The following is an 18,243-nucleotide window of genomic DNA, read 5'->3' as shown; positions in this document are numbered from 1 at the left end:
CAAATGGATTACAATTGTCAAACCAAGCCATAGGTAACCATGGTGACAGAAAGGCAAGAAATTGAAACCCCAAGTTGTGATTCCTAATCCAAGAGAACCAAATGTATAATCTTTTAGTTAATTAATTTATTCATAAATGGCTAGCTAATTAATCAGTTCCTATAATAATTCAATTCAATAAAACCAACATAAAAGTTACACAGATCATTGTCGGTAATTATCAATTAACATGTCTCTAGGGAACCACACATGCAAGTTTCTCTGTCAACACATGCAGAAGTCAAAGTAAAATACCAAAACAGACAATAAATCATCCTTTCTGCTGCAGCCATGTGATACCAACTGCAGCAATGTCACAGAGATACACTAAATTAGGCTCCCACGTCCAGCGGCATGACACAAACACAACACTATGATGCAACATGTGACATACTATGACATGTGTCCAACCCTTCCACACCTTGACTGTTTCTAATCTTGTTTTATATTTTACTAGTTTCCATTATTCTTATGTGTCTTCAGAAAAGTCTAAATTCAAGCCTTAGTTTCTATACTCACCAATATAAGCTTAAAAATGACATTTTCAAAGGCATTTAAAAACCCCAAAAAAGTGGGAAATATAGCGATAAAAATTCCAAAAGTGCTGAACCAAAAATATCAAAATAGAAATATATAATGGAGATTTAAGGCTTCCAGGAAATTCAAGATGAACAGTGTTACAACTATGTCCTGGAACCTGGAATGACATTATTTCCTTTGGGGGGGGGGGGGGGTCAATGGGCCTTGTGTTGGTTGATTTCACTGGATAGTGCTTTAATGTAAGTAAAATTGAAAAGGTGATTGCCATCTGCCAACATGTGCTTCTTGTTAAAGTTGTATATAGATAGGTGTATATATATATATTGTTGTAATAGGAAATACCCATTAGGGGTATTTTGGTCTTTTCAGTTTATATAATAGGTTGTGCCCATTTGGGGCACTTTAGTATTTCTGTATTTTTTTCTTTTATTTTGTATTTTGTCCTTTTATTTTTAGCTTAGGGTATTTTGGTCATTGACCAATAGAGCCATTGGGAGCATCCCAACGGCTCTAAGAGCCTTGTATTGCCTATATAAAGGGGATCCTTCCCCCTCTTTGTATTATGTTTGTCTCAAGCATTTCTCCATCAATAAGAGATATTTTTTTATGTTGCTCTTGCCCTTAAGTGGCTTTGTCATTGTGTTTCGTATTGACCCATGAGTGGTCTCTTGTTTGTGCACATTTTTGTATGTTTGTAAGCTCATAAGAGGCATCTATTTGTGCACTTTTATTTGATTACACTTCTTATATAAAGCGGTTGAGGAGACTTCATACACCCACTCTGGTTATGTCCTTTCTCCAAGAATCTTCTTGCATTGGCCTTGTGCAACGAGTATCGTGAACTATAGGGGTAGGTGAATATTAAGCAGATTATTGTAGCATTTTGGACCAGGCATGAGATAAATGACTAGATGGCAAACATGGGAACCAGAATTAGAAAACAAAAATCATTCTTTTGATCCAGACTGGATCAGTCAACTCAGTGTATAGGATGAGTTAGGTTTTTTCCATTTTGATCACTATTTAGTATAATAAAATGTATTAAAAATGAAGAAATCATCATGCCATTTACATGTTAAATAATAAAAATAATTTAATTAAAAAAGCAAGAATTACATTAAAATTTGGAAAAAAACCTTTTTATACAACAACAACCACTAGGCCTTCATCCCAAAACAATTGGGGTCGGCGATATGAACCAAAAAAGAAAATCATTCTGGGTCTTCCACATGAATCCTTCTCCTCCAATCATTTCTATCCAATGCCATGTCCTCGGTGAGGTTCAAAGCATTCATATCATTTCCTATCATCTCCATCCAAGTCTTCTTAGGCCTACCCCGACCTCTTTTAACTAATATATTTACCCATTTCTCCATCCTTCTAACTGGAGCATCATTAAGCCTTCGCCAAATATGTTCAAACCACCGTAAACGATTCTCTCTCATCTTATTTTCAATGGGTGCAACGCCTACCTTCTTACGTATCTCCTCGTTTCGAATATTATCTTTTATATATTGTATTTCCACACATTCATCTAAGCATACACATCTCAGCTACACTCATTTTTAATTAAAATTAAAATTAAGAATCAATAAATAATATATTATGAATAGTAACATTTTGTATTTTAAAAAATGTTGGGTGTGATTTAAAATTATAACCGTATAACCCTTAAGAAGCATTGAAAATAACCAAATCATAATTACAAAAATAAACTACACTATAGGAGACTGAATTATAAAAATTGTTTCCTAAGGAGTCAGGCTTTGGAATGAGAACCATTAAGAAAGAGGAGATGAGTTCAGAATTCAGATCATAGACACCAGAAGCACTTAGAAGAGTGTGAGTCACAGGAAGAGCATTTTAGAAGTGGGATGTGCCACGATTCTCCCAAAGATGGGAAAGCATGGGAAAACGTGCTTCCCAATCTCTTTTTCATTTTGCTTCCACATCGCTTCCTCTTTTTATCATATTATTGTATGTTAATTCTGTCACATAGGTACGGGCATGGATACCGGTACGACATGGCAAGTTTGAAAAATGTGGGTAGGGGGACACGACTATATGTTGAGAAGATAATATCGAAGATTGCTGTGTTGAGAAGATAATATCGAAGATTATATCCTCTCATATCTTTCAGTTACTGTTTCTATCTCACAATCTATCTTACCTTTTAAGGTCGTTCGTTATCCCTTAGATCTTGGAATTGGTCCACTATTAATGGCAAGTGGTTACCTGCCTTGATATTTTGGCCTTATCGTATGTTTTCCCCTGGCTTTATATAAGCTGTTTATGATGAATGGAATAATAAGCTTGTGTGCTGGTTCTCTCGTGGATGTAGGCTATTAGCCGAACCACGTAAATCTGTTGTTACTTCTTTTCTTTCTGTCAACATGGTATCAGAGCATTAAGCTCTTCCGCACCTTCTCTGTTGGCGTTGTTCGTGTTTCTCATCCTCCATGACGAGCAACAGCTCCACCAGCGGTGATTCATCCTCACAGACCTGCAACAGTGATCAGCAGCGTATTCTCATCCATGAACAGGCAAGTCCAAACCAAAAAATTACTTCAATTCTGTTAAATGGCCAGAACTACTTGTCATGGTCGAAATCTGCCAGCTTATTTCTAAGTGGCAAAGGCAAAACTGGATTTATTACTGGAAAATTGCCCCGTCCTGATTGTTTAGACGCCAAATTTGATGAATGGCAGTCTGGAAACGATCTTGTTATGTCATGGCTGTTAACCTCCATGGAACCGAAAATTGCTAAATGTTTCTTGTTTCTAAATACTGCTGAAGAAATCTGGAGAACAGCCAAAGAACTCTATGGACAACAATACAACATTGCTCGAATGTTTCAATTATCCCAAGATATCGGTAATCTCAAAAAACAGAATCAAACCGTGAGCGAATATCTTGGTAAAATTCGAGGGATGTGGGATGAACTCGATTCATACAAACTGATTGTTGCTGACCCTATTACTCTGCAAAAACTTCGAGAACAGGAAAAGATTTTTCAGTTTCTTGCAGGCCTAGGGACTGATTTTGAAAACCTTCGAAGCCAAATTCTTATGACTCAAGATCTTCCCTCTCTCAATGTTGTTTGTTCTACAATACTGAGAGAGGAAGCCAGGAGAAAAGTGATGAATCAGATGGACACGATCACTGAAAATCCAGATCGTGTGGCTCTTCAAATTAACTCTAATAGAGGTACTAATGTTGTCATGGGAAGATCAAAAGGGAAGAGGCCTTATTGCACCTATTGCCGGAAAGGACACATTCGGGAAAGATGTTGGACTCTTCATGGAAAGCCGAATATAAATAAAACTGAAAATTTCAAGAACAAGGATTTGGCAAATGCCACCAGTGATTCAGCCAATGTCGTCCACCAACATGATCAGAATGGTCCTACAGGCACTCCAATTACTATGGAAAAACTGACTGAACTTTTCAACTCTTATAGCAAAGCTGGATTTTCTTTTGTCCCTAGTGCTCACACAGTGTCCAATTCCATTGATTCAGGTAATTATTTTCCTTCATCTGATTCCATTTGGATTGTCGACAGTGGGGCGTCAGATCATATGATGCAGTCCCGTGACTTATTAAATAATCTAAGTCAAGTTCATAACAAAGGGCCAGTTACTATTGCTGATGGAAATCTTATTCATGTCCATGGTATTGGAGATTTTTCTTTTAAGCAACATATCTCAAAAGCTTTATATATACCTGGCCTTGCCTCTAATCTTTTATCCGTGGGACAACTCACAGAAAGCATTGACTGCAATGTTATTTTTTCCCCAACTAATGTCATTTTTCAGGACCGAAAGACGAGGAAGACGATTGGTGAAGGACAAAAGTCAAGAGGACTCTACAAAATTAATCTCAACAGTTATGCATCAATGGCAAAAAGAAAGGATCTCAGTAAATCATGGCACTGCAGATTAGGACATCCCTCAAACTATGCTCTTAGAACTTTATTTCCAGATACTCAATTTGATTGTAGCAGTTGTGATACTTGCAAATTTGCTAAATTAGCCCGTTGTTCTTTTTCTCAAACTGAGAGTGCATCAACTCAGATGTTTGAGTTAATTCATTCTGATGTGTGTGGACCTGCTCCTGTGGAGGCATATTCAGATTATAGATATTATGTTTCCTTTATTGATGATTACTCAAAATATTGTTGGTTATATCTTCTAAAGTCTAAAGATGAAGTTCCTAAAGTCTTTACAGAATTTTATGCATTCATAGAAACTCAATATGATTAAAAAATAAAGGCTATTAGAACCGACAATGGATCAGAATTCAAAAATAAAATCTTCGAAGATTTTGAAAAAAGAACTGGTCTAGATCATCAATTCACTTGTGTCGGCACACCTCAACAAAATGGTGTGGCGGAACGAAAAAACAGACATCTTTTGGAGATGACCAGAGCTCTTTTGTTTCAGATGAATGTGCCTAAGAAATTTTGGAGTGATGTTGTTCTCACCGCATGTTATCTTATAAATAGACTTCCTAGCAAAGGTCTGAAAAATAAGTCTCCGTTGGAAATTTTAAAAGGTCGTAAAATTGAGTTATCTCACTTGCGGACATTTGGGTGCACTGTGTTTATTTCAGTTAGGAGTGATAAGCTCAGTCCACGTGCCATTAAATGTCTATTTCTTGGATATTCCAGTTCAAAGAAAGGATACAAGTGCTATGATGTTCAGAACAAACGTCTTTATATCTCTCGTGATATTATGTTTAATGAGAATGTTCCTTATTTTTCTAATACTACTGAGATACTCAATGATGACTTTCAGGGGGAGAATCAAACTGTCCTTCCCAGCGTGGACTGGACAAAAGACTTGGTTCTATCTAAGCAGCGTCAAAATCATAATGCAGAAAGCATTGCTGAGGATTCTTCACATCAAAATGAAGAAGATAGAAGTTCATCCCATCATGATGCTATTCCTATAAGACGCTCTGAAAGAGTGACTAGACCTCCTAGCCATCTTAAGGACTTTGTTACTTTCAGTTCTACTAATCATCCTATAGAAAAGCACATTGGATATGATCATCTATCAAAAGCATTTCTGACGTGCCTCAATGCCATCGACAAACACAGAGAACCTATAAATTATTACGAGGCCAAGGATCAAGCTACTTGGGTTCAAGCCATGAGAGAAGAACTTGATGCGCTACACAAAAACAAAACTTGGGAAATTTGCCAACTTCCAAAAGGAAAAAAGGCTGTGGGATGTCGCTGGATCTACAAAATAAAATACAAAAGTGATGGGACAATTGAACGTTTCAAAGCACGCCTTGTTGCTAAGGGATTTACACAGACCTATGGAATAGATTACGAAGAGACCTTCGCACCTGTCGCAAAAATGAACACTGTAAGAATCCTTCTCTCTCTAGCCAGCAATTTTAATTGGGAGTTATTTCAACTGGATGTAAAAAATGCAAGTCTACATGCATTTACCGCCTGGTCATCCCCAAGAAGGTAACCCTGACTTGGTTTGCAGGCTTAGAAAATCTCTCTATGGTTTAAAACAATCACCCAGAGCATGGTACTTGAAACTAAGTCAAGTGCTAGAAGAGAGAGGCTTTCAAAGATGCATTGCTGATAATTCACTGTTTGTATTACATTCCTGTGGCAAAACTACCATTGTATTAATCTATGTAGATGACATAATTATCACAGGAGATGATATTTTTGAAATATCAAAAGTTAAAAATCATCTACATAAAAGATTTGATATCAAAGATCTTGGTCAACTTCGATACTTCTTGGGAATAGAAGTTGCTCATTCAAAAAAGGGAATTTTCCTAAGCCAAAGAAAATATGCCCTTGACCTCCTTAAGGATTCAGGCAAACTTGGAGTCAAACCTGCTGACACTCCCATAGAAGCCTATACCAAATTTGATCTTAATGAAGAAGTTATTCCACAAAGAGATATTGAACAATATCAGAGATTAGTTGGTCGACTCATATATCTCACTGTTACTAGACCAGACATCTCTTATGCAGTCAGCTCTATAAGTCAATACATGCACTCTCCAAGACCTTGCCATGTAAAAGCTGCTGAACGCATCTTGAGGTATATAAAGAAAAGTCCAGGACAAGGACTGGTTTACACAAGAAATGGGCACAATATGGTTGAAGGATATTCAGATGCAGATTGGGCTGGAAGTGAAGACAGAAAATCAACTACAGGCTTCTGCATATTTGTTGGAGGCAATTTAGTCTCATGGAAAAGTAAGAAGCAAAACACTGTTTCAAGGTCTAGTGCTGAAGCAGAGTACAGGGCAATGGCTGCCACCACTTGTGAAATGATCTGGACGAAGTCTATTCTCAATGAGATAGGAATAATTATAACTAGTCCTATGAAAATGAATTGTGACAACAAATCTGCCATTCATATAGCCTCAAATTCTGTTTTTCATGAGAGGACTAAACATATAGAAATCGACTGTCATTATATCAGAGAAAAAGTTCAAAAAGGAGAAATCATCTTGCCTTATACAAGAAGCATTGATCAGTTGGCTGATGCTCTTACCAAAGGAATGAGTCGATTACAATTACAAAATACACTCAACAAGTGGGGTTGCTTCAATATTCACACCCCACTTGAGGGGGAGTGTTGAGAAGATAATATCGAAGATTGTTGTGTTGAGAAGATAATATCGAAGATTATATCCTCTCATATCTTTCAGTTACTGTTTCTATCTCACAATCTATCTTACCTTTTAAGGTCGTTCGTTATCCCTTAGATCTTGGAATTGGTCCACTATTAATGGCAAGTGGTTACCTGCCTTGATATTTTGGCCTTATCGTATGTTTTCCCCTGGCTTTATATAAGCTGTTTATGATGAATGGAATAATAAGCTTGTGTGCTGGTTCTCTCGTGGATGTAGGCTATTAGCCGAACCACGTAAATCTGTTGTTACTTCTTTTCTTTCTGTCAACACTATATATATAATTTTAAATGTAAAAGAGAAAGAAGGGGTAAAAATGAATTTTTAAAAAAATAAAAGGGAGTTTTCCTTTATTATAAAAGGGAAGGAGGTACTTCGTAACCCTCTCTCTCTCTCTCTCCCTTGTTTCCCCCATACTAAGGGGGGAGAGAGAGAGAGAGGGCCCAAAAAAAAGGTCGGGTTGGACCCAAGCCATGTCGTTCAGTACCTGTACCCGTGTCCTACCGTGTCGACAAAGATACGGCTACCCATATGGAGTGCGTGTGACAGTTTTAATTATAGCAAAGCTTATATTCTCTTTCATGTTACTTCCTACTTGTTTCCATGCCATTTCTTATTTGTGTCTACTTTCGCTTCCATATTGTTTCCAGCATGTTTTGTTTAATGCTTTCAATACGCTTCACACTTTTATTAAGATTTGCTTCCCTGCTTCCAGTTCATGCATCACTTCCCATACCAATTTTTCATTGTGGTAACTATGGTTTGGATATTGGAAGAATCATGAATGGAAGTGATTGTTACATTCTAATTTTGGCTTTATCATATGATAAGACTTAAATGGATGAATGTCAAAGTCAGCCAAGCCAAATAATTAAATGAATATGAGGAATGGCTCAAATAAAACTCAGCAGAGCTGTACTAACTTGGTAAACCAACTCCGTTCACTGACTTAAAAAACAATTTCCAACCAAGAATGAGCAATTAATACGTGGGTGATTACTTGGCTACGTGGCATTACCTGATTGGACAGTGACTCTTGTGAAAACGTCTTCAAAGAAACAACATACACAAGAACACTAAGTTCTTTAATGAGAAACATGTGCACAAAGGCACAATAAGAACGCTTGGAACAAATGTACACAAAGGCACAACACATTCAAGAGATCACAAATACACAAAGGCATAAAAATATGAATCTTTATTGAAATAGTGAGAGAGCTTTTGCTAAAAAGCTTGAGCATTTACAAAGGGGGATAACCCCTATTTATACATGAGAGAGACCTTGGAGGGGCTCCACTCATAGACGTTGAAGCCCCTCCAACGGTCACAACCCCCCAAGACTAGAAAAGGTAAAAATAAAAAGAAAAAAATAATTACAACATATTCAAAAAGATGAATATGCGTAAAAGGTGAAAAGATAGTTTTACCTTTATCGGGTTTACCCTTATAATATATATCTATATTTATCTATATATAGATATATATACATATAATATATATAGATATAGTTTACATTTTAACACCCCCCCCCTCAAACTTACGATGTGATGACCGAAAGTTTCACAAGAAGAAAATTCAATCTGGGGGAACAAAGTACCTTAGTAAAGAAGTCAGCCAGTTGATATTTTGATGTTACATAACGGAGATCAATGACTTTTTTCAGATATCCTTTTCTAACATAATGACAGTCTATTTCGATATGCTTTGTTCGCTCATGAAATGTGTGATTCTTGGCAATATATATTGTACTTTTGTTGTCACTGTTAGAAAGTATGCGGAAATGAATTACAAGAATGCATAATGCATTCATAAGGTCCAACATTGGACAAACACAACCCCACAATGGGGAATAACAAAATGGTCCACTAAGAGACACCACAAGAAGCCTACAAAGAGACATAAGTTGCATATACTTCATTGAATGAGGGCCTAAAAGGCCATAAAATACATGAGGGATAACCCCTCTATTTATACACAAAGAAGTGAGAGAGAGAGAGGACCTTGGGAGGCCCAAAAGGAACTCGTTGGGCCCCCAACGATCACATTTGTGACCGTTGGGGGTCCAACGACTCCTTTAGTTGGGCCCCCAATGCAATGCATTAAATGCATTTTACATTTAATAAAAAAGAAAAATGATAATAAAAAGAAAATGAAAATGAAAATGAAAAATAAAATATTGTAAAAAGACTAAAATGCCCCTAATGGGCAGAATCACAAAAATACTCTTTATCGAGTATGATGATTACATATATTTTAACCCCCCCCCCCCCTTCAAACTTTACGTGGGAATAACGAAAAGTTTGAAGATACAAAAAGAGGGTTCCAAGTCTTCAAAAATTCTTCAATGAAAGTCATCATCTTTATAGCACATGAAAGAACTTTGCAAAGTTCAGCCTTTAACTGTCTTCAATGATCATCCCCAAGCTCCATCCACGATGTATCATAGATACTTCTTTCCTCTCATCTTGGCGATCCTGTAGAACAAGCCAAAAGAACTCCAAGTAAAATGTATCTTTGTATCTTAATCAAATAAAAGATATCAAATAAAATAGACCATAACATTGATTAAGAAGGATATATAATTTCATCAAAAATAACAAGTCATAAGATATTTCATGCATTTCAATTGAGTATTATGCAAAAATGATTTAAACTTAAATATTCTATTGATAAAACACAATATGTTCTTGAAGAAGGATATGTGCACAAGGGCTACACTAAGTAGAGAACACTAATAAATGTGAAAATGTCTTCAAAGATGTGCACTACAAGTTCCAACACCCCAAAGGAAAACATGTACAAAGACACATCAAGAATACTTGAATAAAAGTACATAAAAGTACATGTGAAAATCTCTATAAAAAGAGATTTTGTGTAATACCACAATATAAGAAAAACAAAGAGTGCACAAAGGCACGGATACACATGCACAAAAGCATGAAAATATGAACTTCAATATATGAGATCCCAAGAGGGGCTTTACAAAAGCACATAAATCAACACTAAGGAGACTTTTTATCAATAAAAGATGAGTTAATGATTCTTTTCACATCTTTAGAGAGAAGAAATTCTATGTCAAACAAATGTCATATGAGAATTTGCAAGAACAAGATTACATTAAAAATATCCACCCAAGAGTCAAGAATAAATGTTATTTGAATAGAGAACCTTACATATTGAGAAATTTCTCACTCAAATATTTGCAAATACAAAAGCTCACTAGGTGGCCGAAAACCATAAATATTTAATATGCAAAGTACCTGAATTCCCTATAGGGTAAATGCCAAAATGTAAAGTTGATTTTCGAATATGCATATCAATGATATGATCTTTTTATTGATAAATATTTTTCTTTGCAAGTAGTAAGGATTAAGGAAAAACTCATTTAGAGGGAAATCCCATATGATATATTCAGATCAAAAACAAATTAAGAATGAAATTTTGCAAATTTCAATAATAGTTCATCCACTACAAGCAACCGCCTCATTAGTCCTCCAAAACCCATAAATCAAGTGTATAAGCTACTAGAACAAAAACATAAATATAATATCATTAAAGGCCAAAGACACACACAAAGGTGTGTAAAAATATCTCTTGTCTACACTCTACATGTAATAATACTTGAAATTAGTGTATCAACGACAAGAACAAGAGAATACATGCCAACATGGACTAAAAACATCTCTTGTCTACATAAAAAGATACTCAAAATCAAGTATGTTCAGCTACTAGAACAAGAGTATCAAGTCAACCATGAGCTAAAACACACACGAAGGTATGACAATACATCTATTGTCTACATAAAATGACACTTGAAATGAGTGAAAGAAGCCAACCATGGGCACACATCTCAGCGACTAGAACAAGGATACAAATGCCAACATGGACTAAAATCACATACAATGGTGTGAATCAACGTGCCTTGTCTACATATAATGACACTCAAGACAAGTGTGTTCAACAACTAGACCAAAAGAACAAAGCCAACAAAGGGCTACCAACACACAAAGGTGTAATAAAAAATCTTGTCTACATATGATGACACTTAAATAAGATGTATAAAAGGAGAAGACTTTTGAGGCAAGAAAGCTTGTAATGGAAATACAATTAAAGAACATCAATTTCTCAATATACCTTAAAACACTAAGGTTTCAAACTTTAGACATCCATCACAAGTATACATAATTAAAAGCATCCATAAAAACAACGGCCACAAACAAATGAGTGACACACTCATAATTAGAGATCACGTAACAAGTCATTTTAGAGTCAAACTATAAGTTGACAACCTAAAATGACATAATACGAGGTACCCATAACTCACCTCAACAAACATCTCTAATATAACAACAACAAGGCCAAAAAGGATTGGTGCATCACATAACAACTTGTGATGGATAAATATAAATGTCATAAAAAGGCAATGAACACATAAGGAAATCATTTTCCAAATAGGTGATTTTACAAAGATGGCTGATTTGAAAAAAATCAAATCAAAGGTCCAATATAATCAATCGCAATAATATGCCTTATAACAATAATTTTGCATAAACACGAATTATGCTTAATCATGATTAATTCTTCAAAAGAAGTCATTTATACCAAAAAGGTTTATCATGCAACAAACACAACATGAAATATTAAGCAACATCATGTGTAAGAACCGATTTGGAATAATCAAAGAGTCAAAACAAGCCTCAACTATGATAGATATAAAGTGCAATTATATGCACACCAAATGATAATAGATGCACTTTTATGCAATACAAGATGTTTAATGACAATAATCTTGAATAAGCAAATAACAAATTTAGGCCAATATAGGCATTCATAAAGATGGTAAGATTATGAAGTTTGAAAATCTTATAAAATCCACTAATGTAACTTAAAAATGATGCTCACAACCAATCTCAAAAGATCCACAAAGGTTTACAAGTATTAATGAATCTTTGAAAGATATTATGCAAGAAAAAGATACTCACAAACAATCTTCTCACAACAACCATGAAATCTTCACAAAAGAGTATATACTCACAAGAAGATTATAAGGACCGAAATGCTCCTTAAAGAAAGCTCAAACACAAAAACACACAAAATTTCCAAAGGAGGGGGAAAACTTCATTAAAGTGGAAGAAATCCCAACAAAGAAGAATAATAGATTTATTAAAAAACCTTATGACAAAATAAGATTGTACTATGACATAAATCTATAAAATCAAACATTTATTGAGGAAAAATTCAAAACTCATAAGTTTATCAAAAACATATGACTTAATAGGTTATTACCAACTCCTAATGCAATAAGTATGTAACAAACATTAATGAAGACCATAAATTTTACAATGAGACAAACTATTTAAATCAAATTGAAAAATCTTTAAGAGTATAAAAATGCAAAGAAAATCACCATATTCCATAAGACCATTTTAAAACTTAATTCAACTGGTATTATAAAAAGCCTTAATCAAATATTGTTCATATGAAAATGACACATTAGGTAAGTGAATCAAAACTTAATAATGAATTTTTCATATATGTCAAGCATTTTTCCACAAAACTACATATCTCACAAACATTTTAATCTTAACATACCTTTCTTTGAAGACTTACCATCCATATAAAAGGTATTCTTACAAACAAATTTAAGTATAAAATATAAATTCAAAGCTCCAATGGTCATAAATTTTTACCAACCTATTAAAGCAAGTTTTGAGCAATCATATATCTAATTTTTCGAAAAACAAGTTCACCGGTTTTTAGAAATTAGCATTTAAAATTTTCAAAGAAAAAAAATACAAAAAAGTATGTATATGAAAAAGATTCAATGGAGTATCAAGTATACTTAAGTCTCGCAAAATTTGAGCATGCAAATAAAGCTTGAAAATACCTCAAGAAAATGTACTCCTTTAAGGATATTGCACATGTATACAACTTACAAGATAAAATTCGGACTGTGACTCAAGGAGATCGAAGCATTAGAGAATTTTATAATGAATTATTCGATCTTTAGGAAGAGTTGGCTCTTCTTGAGTCAAGATGGCATTGCCCTGAAGATATAGAAGGCTGTAAAAAACAAATGGATGTGGTGCATTTCTATCAATTTGTGAATGGTCTAAGACCATAATTTGAGTCCACAAAATCTGCCCTTCTTCGTAGAGGAAAAGTTTCTTCTATTGAGGATACAATTGAGGAGTTAAGCATGGAAAAAAATAGGCTTAAAAGGCAGACTACAAAGAATGATGATGACTCGGTACTAGCCATATCTAGGCTAAAAAATTGTGATCGTACCTACAAACCACCTAACTATGAAAAACAAAGCAATGAGTATTTTGAAAAACAAGGCAATGAGTATGAAAAGAAAAAAATTATTTGTCATTATTGCCATGAATAGGGTTACATCAAAACATATTGTCTTAAATTAAAAATGACATATGAGAAGGTTGTCTCGGTTGGCCTTCCACAAGAGTGAAATTATGTTTAAACCACACAATGTTCATCTATTGGGAACATGTCATTTACTCAACTATTGAAGGTTCTTCAACCTCTCCTCTTAAAGGAGTGTTTTTATCAACTAAAGTTGTTGTTTTATCCTTCTCTGATCTCGATAAATCTCTTTGGCTTCTTGACTCAGGTGCCTCGTTTCACATGACATCAAATAGTGATATTTTATCCGAATGTCATAACTCTAACAAGTAATATGCTTACTGCCAATGGGACATCTCTTGAGATAAAAGGAATAGAAAATTTTGAAAATATTTTTTAAAGTTCAAAAATAATTTATTTCAAAAATTAGATATATTCTTAGATTAAATTTAAATATTTTATTTGTTTCTCAAATATCTGACCATGGATGTAAATGTTAACTTCTCCTCTAATGGTTGTTGGGTGTAGGATCATCTGTCAGGAAAGCTGATTAGGGAAAGCCATAGAGAATGAGGCTTATACTACATGGATTTTTTTGAAATACCCAAGAATATTTTTTGTTGTAATATTCATAAATTAGATTTGGATCTGTGACATAAAAGGTTTGGTCATCCTAATGTGTCCAAATTTTAGTAATTTTTAAATTTGAAAATATTTTGTAATTCTAAAAACTTTACTTGTGAAGATTGTATTATTGGCAAAATGAAGAGATTATCATTTCAAGAAAGAACTTTGTTTCCTCTAGATCACTTGAGTTAATACATTCAGATGCTTGGGGTCTATTGCCTATAATATCTAAAGGTGGATTTGCTTATTATATAAATTTTTTATGATTTTTTAAGACATACTTGGATCTATTTCCTTAAACATAAATATGAAGTTTTCCTACATAAATATTTCATAATTTGGTCAAATTAGATCTAAAAATAATATTTTTTATCTTTCGCATTGATTAAGGAGAAGAATTTGTATCAAAAGAATTTAAAGATTACCTAAACCTAAACGACATCACACATCAAAGATCTTGTCCTTACACTCCACAGCCAAATGGTTTGGTCGAAATAAAGCATAGGCATATTATAAAAACAACAAGATCCTTGCTTATAGCAAACCAAGTACCAAAAGATTTTTGGGACGAAGCCACATTGACTGTTGTTTATCTCATCAACAGAATGTCATGCTCCTTTTTTCAAAATGTGTCACCAATTGAAAAACTTTTCAAATTAATCCCTGATTATTCTAGATTGAGAGTCTCTGGGTGTAAGTGTTTTGTCTTTACTAACAAGAATGATAAACTTTTTTCCTGTGATATTACTTGTGTTTTTTTGGGGTATACAAATAACCAAAAAGGCTATAAATGTTTTGATTTTATAAATAAAAAATTATATGTTTCAAGAAATGTGTCCTTAGAAAAAACAAACTTTAAATTTAAAACATCTAAGGAAATAATTGAGTATTCCTTTTTGTTAGATTTAAATCCAAAATATGATGATTGCTATGTCACAGGGACTCGGCCAACTGGGTGTCACACCCGTGTCGACGCGATGTGGTGCACGTGCGAGTGCAGCACCCAGTGCGGTCAACCTGACCTTGGGTGTGTTGACCGCACCCAAGGTCATTTATGAACAACTTTTGGACTTTATATATATAAATACAAATATATATTTTATATTTTTGCCGCAACCATGCACCCAAGTTTTTTGAAAGTGTCGCACCCCCCGCACCCATGTGACAGGATGATTGTGATTTTAATATTGAAGAAGGTCATGAGCTTAGAAATGATATGGTGAGTGAAGAACAATCTGATGATGATGAGATTAGAGAAGAGCAATCATGTGTGAACACCCCAAATTTTTCAAAGTTTTGTAAAAATGACCCTTTTGCCCCTAACCCGTTTTCTGAGAAAATCAAGTCATTTCTTCAGATTCTCTGAATTAAAATTCATATCGATATATTCAAAATCAACTCCAGATCCGAATCCAGCACTCTAAATCCATATTTCCTCAAAATCCGGATCATAAACCCATTTCTGAGGAAATTTTCTCAAAATAGCTTTTAATTTCTCAGAAAAACTCTCTTTTGTAAATATTTTTGCAAAAACACAAAAAATTAGTTTTAATCTTTTATTTTCTCAAATCTTAGGACTTTTACTTAAAAATACAAAAAAATTGGAAAAATAACACCAAAAAGCAAAAATTGGGAAAATTTCGAGAAAAACGAATGAGTTTAAGACTTTTAAAAATCGATATTTTGCTAAAAGCCTCAGGAGCCCCCTCTTTGTAAATTTTAGAAATAACAAGGGGCCCCTTCTGCAAAGCAGGTTTTTTTTAGGGTTTTCTTTTTACCCTTCGTAAGGAAGGAGATGGGAGAAGGGCGCAGCCGCCTCTCCCGGAACCCTCTCCGTCACCTAAGCCCTTCATCGCCAGCCTCCACGAGCTCCTTCCATCCTCTCCTCCATCGCCCACCGATGGATTTCCTTCCGTCGATCCCCAACGACATGGCCCCTTCCCGAATCGTCTTCCCCCTCTTTAAGAGGGGCACGATGGGGAAGCATTCGTTAATCGCCCTCACCCCCGCATTTCCCTTTCTTCTGTTTCTTTCGACCCTCTTCCTCTCTACATCCATTATCAGCATCTTATCCCATCGAGCTTCCATCCTGCCTCCGTTTTTTTTTACTCTTCACGTTTCATCGGATTTCTCCCAACCAGTTGAAAGAAGCTGGACCTTCCTGCAGTAATAGAAGAAGCAACGCCATCGATCATCTCTCGATCTTCGGAGAATCGCCATATTTCTTCCATCTGAGGTTCCCCCTCCCCTGCAAGAACAAGGAGAAGAACCTCTCCACAAGGCATCTTCCCTGCAGTCGCCTGTAAGAAGGTTAATCCTCAGCATCTCTGGTAAGGCCGATACCCTCCTTCTTCCTAATTTCTTCTTAGTTAACCTCCCTCTCTTCCATTTTCTTTTTGTATAAATCCCATTTAAGTTCTACTTTTCACTCGCTTTGCCCCATTTGACGCACCGTGGGTGTTGTCTGAGTTGCCTTTAGCAACCCCGACATATCTCTGTGCAACAAAGATGGGATATAAGTATCCCAACATCAACTTAGATTTCCTTTTCATTCTTTTTTTTTTAGTTTTGATTATAATACATATTGCTTCCCTGTCTACTGATCTACCGATGACCAGTCACACATCATTCCACCATTAAACGGAGGATCAACTCAGACCAAGTAATATGTTGGAAAGAATCAGATCCAGATTTTATGAATTGCATCGAATTCTTACTGAATGTTTGAAGGTTTATCTGTCAAATTAATAGAATGATCAAGAATCTTAAAGATGAAATCCAAGTTTCAGAGCACCTGCAAGCCTGTTTGCTCTTAATTTTTGAATGTTGGAAAATCTGATAAGGGGAAGTTAAACATACAAGACATGAATAAAATTCATGGTCAGTCGTGAAAATCCTGAGAAATTACTAAGAGTTATGGCCAATCTCGACCATTATTGAATATCGCTGACATCAAAAATCAATCCACAGGATCGATATTAATGATGTCTTTCATTGGTTTCTTTCTGTAATTTTTTTTTGTTTACAGGTGATTTCTGTTTGCATTGCATATTTAATTGCCAACTTTGCATTCATGTCCTTCCCCCCTGTCTCTAGTTTCTCCATCTTCATTATGCTGTGGCGTGCCCGTGTGATGTTCAGAGAATTTTTATAATCGGCTAATGTTCATCAGATTTTATATTCTCATATATATCATTTGGTGCCTCTTGCTTTTTACCCCTTCAACGTTTCCAGATATTGCTCTTATATTTTCTTGCATGTACAGATCGTAGCTAGCAAGTAGTATGATTGTGTCAATCATAGTTAAACCATAGCTTTCAATTGCTCATTCTGGAGGTTCAATTTAATCCATGTTCACTGAGAGTGTTCATTTCACCATAGATCTCATATGTTACCATCTTTTGTTCAATTGCCTATCCTCATCAGGCCCAAGTTATTTCTGACAATCTCGCTATAATCTCCTGAAAATTGTGTACCACGTCAATGATAAGATTTTGATTGTAAAGACCAATTTGCAGCAGCCTCCTAAACAAGCATGGATTATCAGAAGTTCTTTGATTTGTTTACTTGTATAATAGACAATTCCCAATCCTTCAAGGTTGGAAAGTGTAATCATGCCCTGAGGAAATGAATGTGGTGTAACTTGGGTTTGGGATTTTTGCAAAATCATGCTCGGAGTCTACGATCTCTTTTGTTCCAGTTCATTGTTTAAAACATATCATCGGTAAGTACATTCGTGCTTTTGTCAAATTCATTTACGTGCTGAAACTTCATCTCCTGAATATTTTAAGTTTCCAGGTAATATCTTCAGCACTGATCCAGATTAATACCTTGTCATATCACGGTAGTGGTATGTATTCTATGAGATTTGTTTAAGAGGTGGGCCTGGAATATATTGCTTCGTGTTGTTATTTCGTCGGATTTTATTTCCTTTCAAGCAATTGAGTTTTGTTACTTTCAGTTCGGAATTGCTGCTTTTCTTTCAAGAATATCTTC

General features: G+C 35.0%; 1 protein-coding gene across 1 annotated transcript; it reads left to right on the top strand.

The window, feature by feature from the left end:
* Positions 1-3,038: 3,038 nt before the first annotated feature.
* LOC149845675 (uncharacterized) lies at positions 3,039-6,805 on the top strand. The gene is made up of 3 exons (XM_089988956.1): positions 3,039-4,098; positions 5,191-5,954; positions 6,680-6,805. Exons 1-3 carry the CDS (start codon positions 3,039-3,041, stop codon positions 6,803-6,805), a joined length of 1,950 nt encoding a protein of 649 aa, XP_089845082.1.
* Positions 6,806-18,243: the final 11,438 nt, after the last annotated feature.

The sequence above is a fragment of the Nuphar pumila genome, chromosome 2, assembly GCF_984573655.1.
Source record: "Nuphar pumila chromosome 2, dmNupPumi1.hap1.1, whole genome shotgun sequence".
Classification (NCBI taxonomy): Eukaryota; Viridiplantae; Streptophyta; class Magnoliopsida; order Nymphaeales; family Nymphaeaceae; genus Nuphar; species Nuphar pumila.
The sequence above is the reverse complement of the archived record's forward strand: the minus strand, read 5'-3'. Positions and strand labels throughout refer to the sequence as shown.

What these genes read in the sequence shown, in the direction of transcription:
- LOC149845675 (XM_089988956.1), top strand. Translation starts at nt 3,039, where the DNA reads ATGACGAGCAACAGCTCCACCAGCGGTGATTCATCCTCACAGACCTGC. An exon ending in GTCCAATTCCATTGATTCAG is followed by an intron (nt 4,099 to 5,190) that starts GTAATTATTTTC and finishes TGTTTATTTCAG; the next exon opens with TTAGGAGTGATAAGCTCAGT. An exon ending in CTGTCGCAAAAATGAACACT is followed by an intron (nt 5,955 to 6,679) that starts GTAAGAATCCTT and finishes AGAAAAGTCCAG; the next exon opens with GACAAGGACTGGTTTACACA.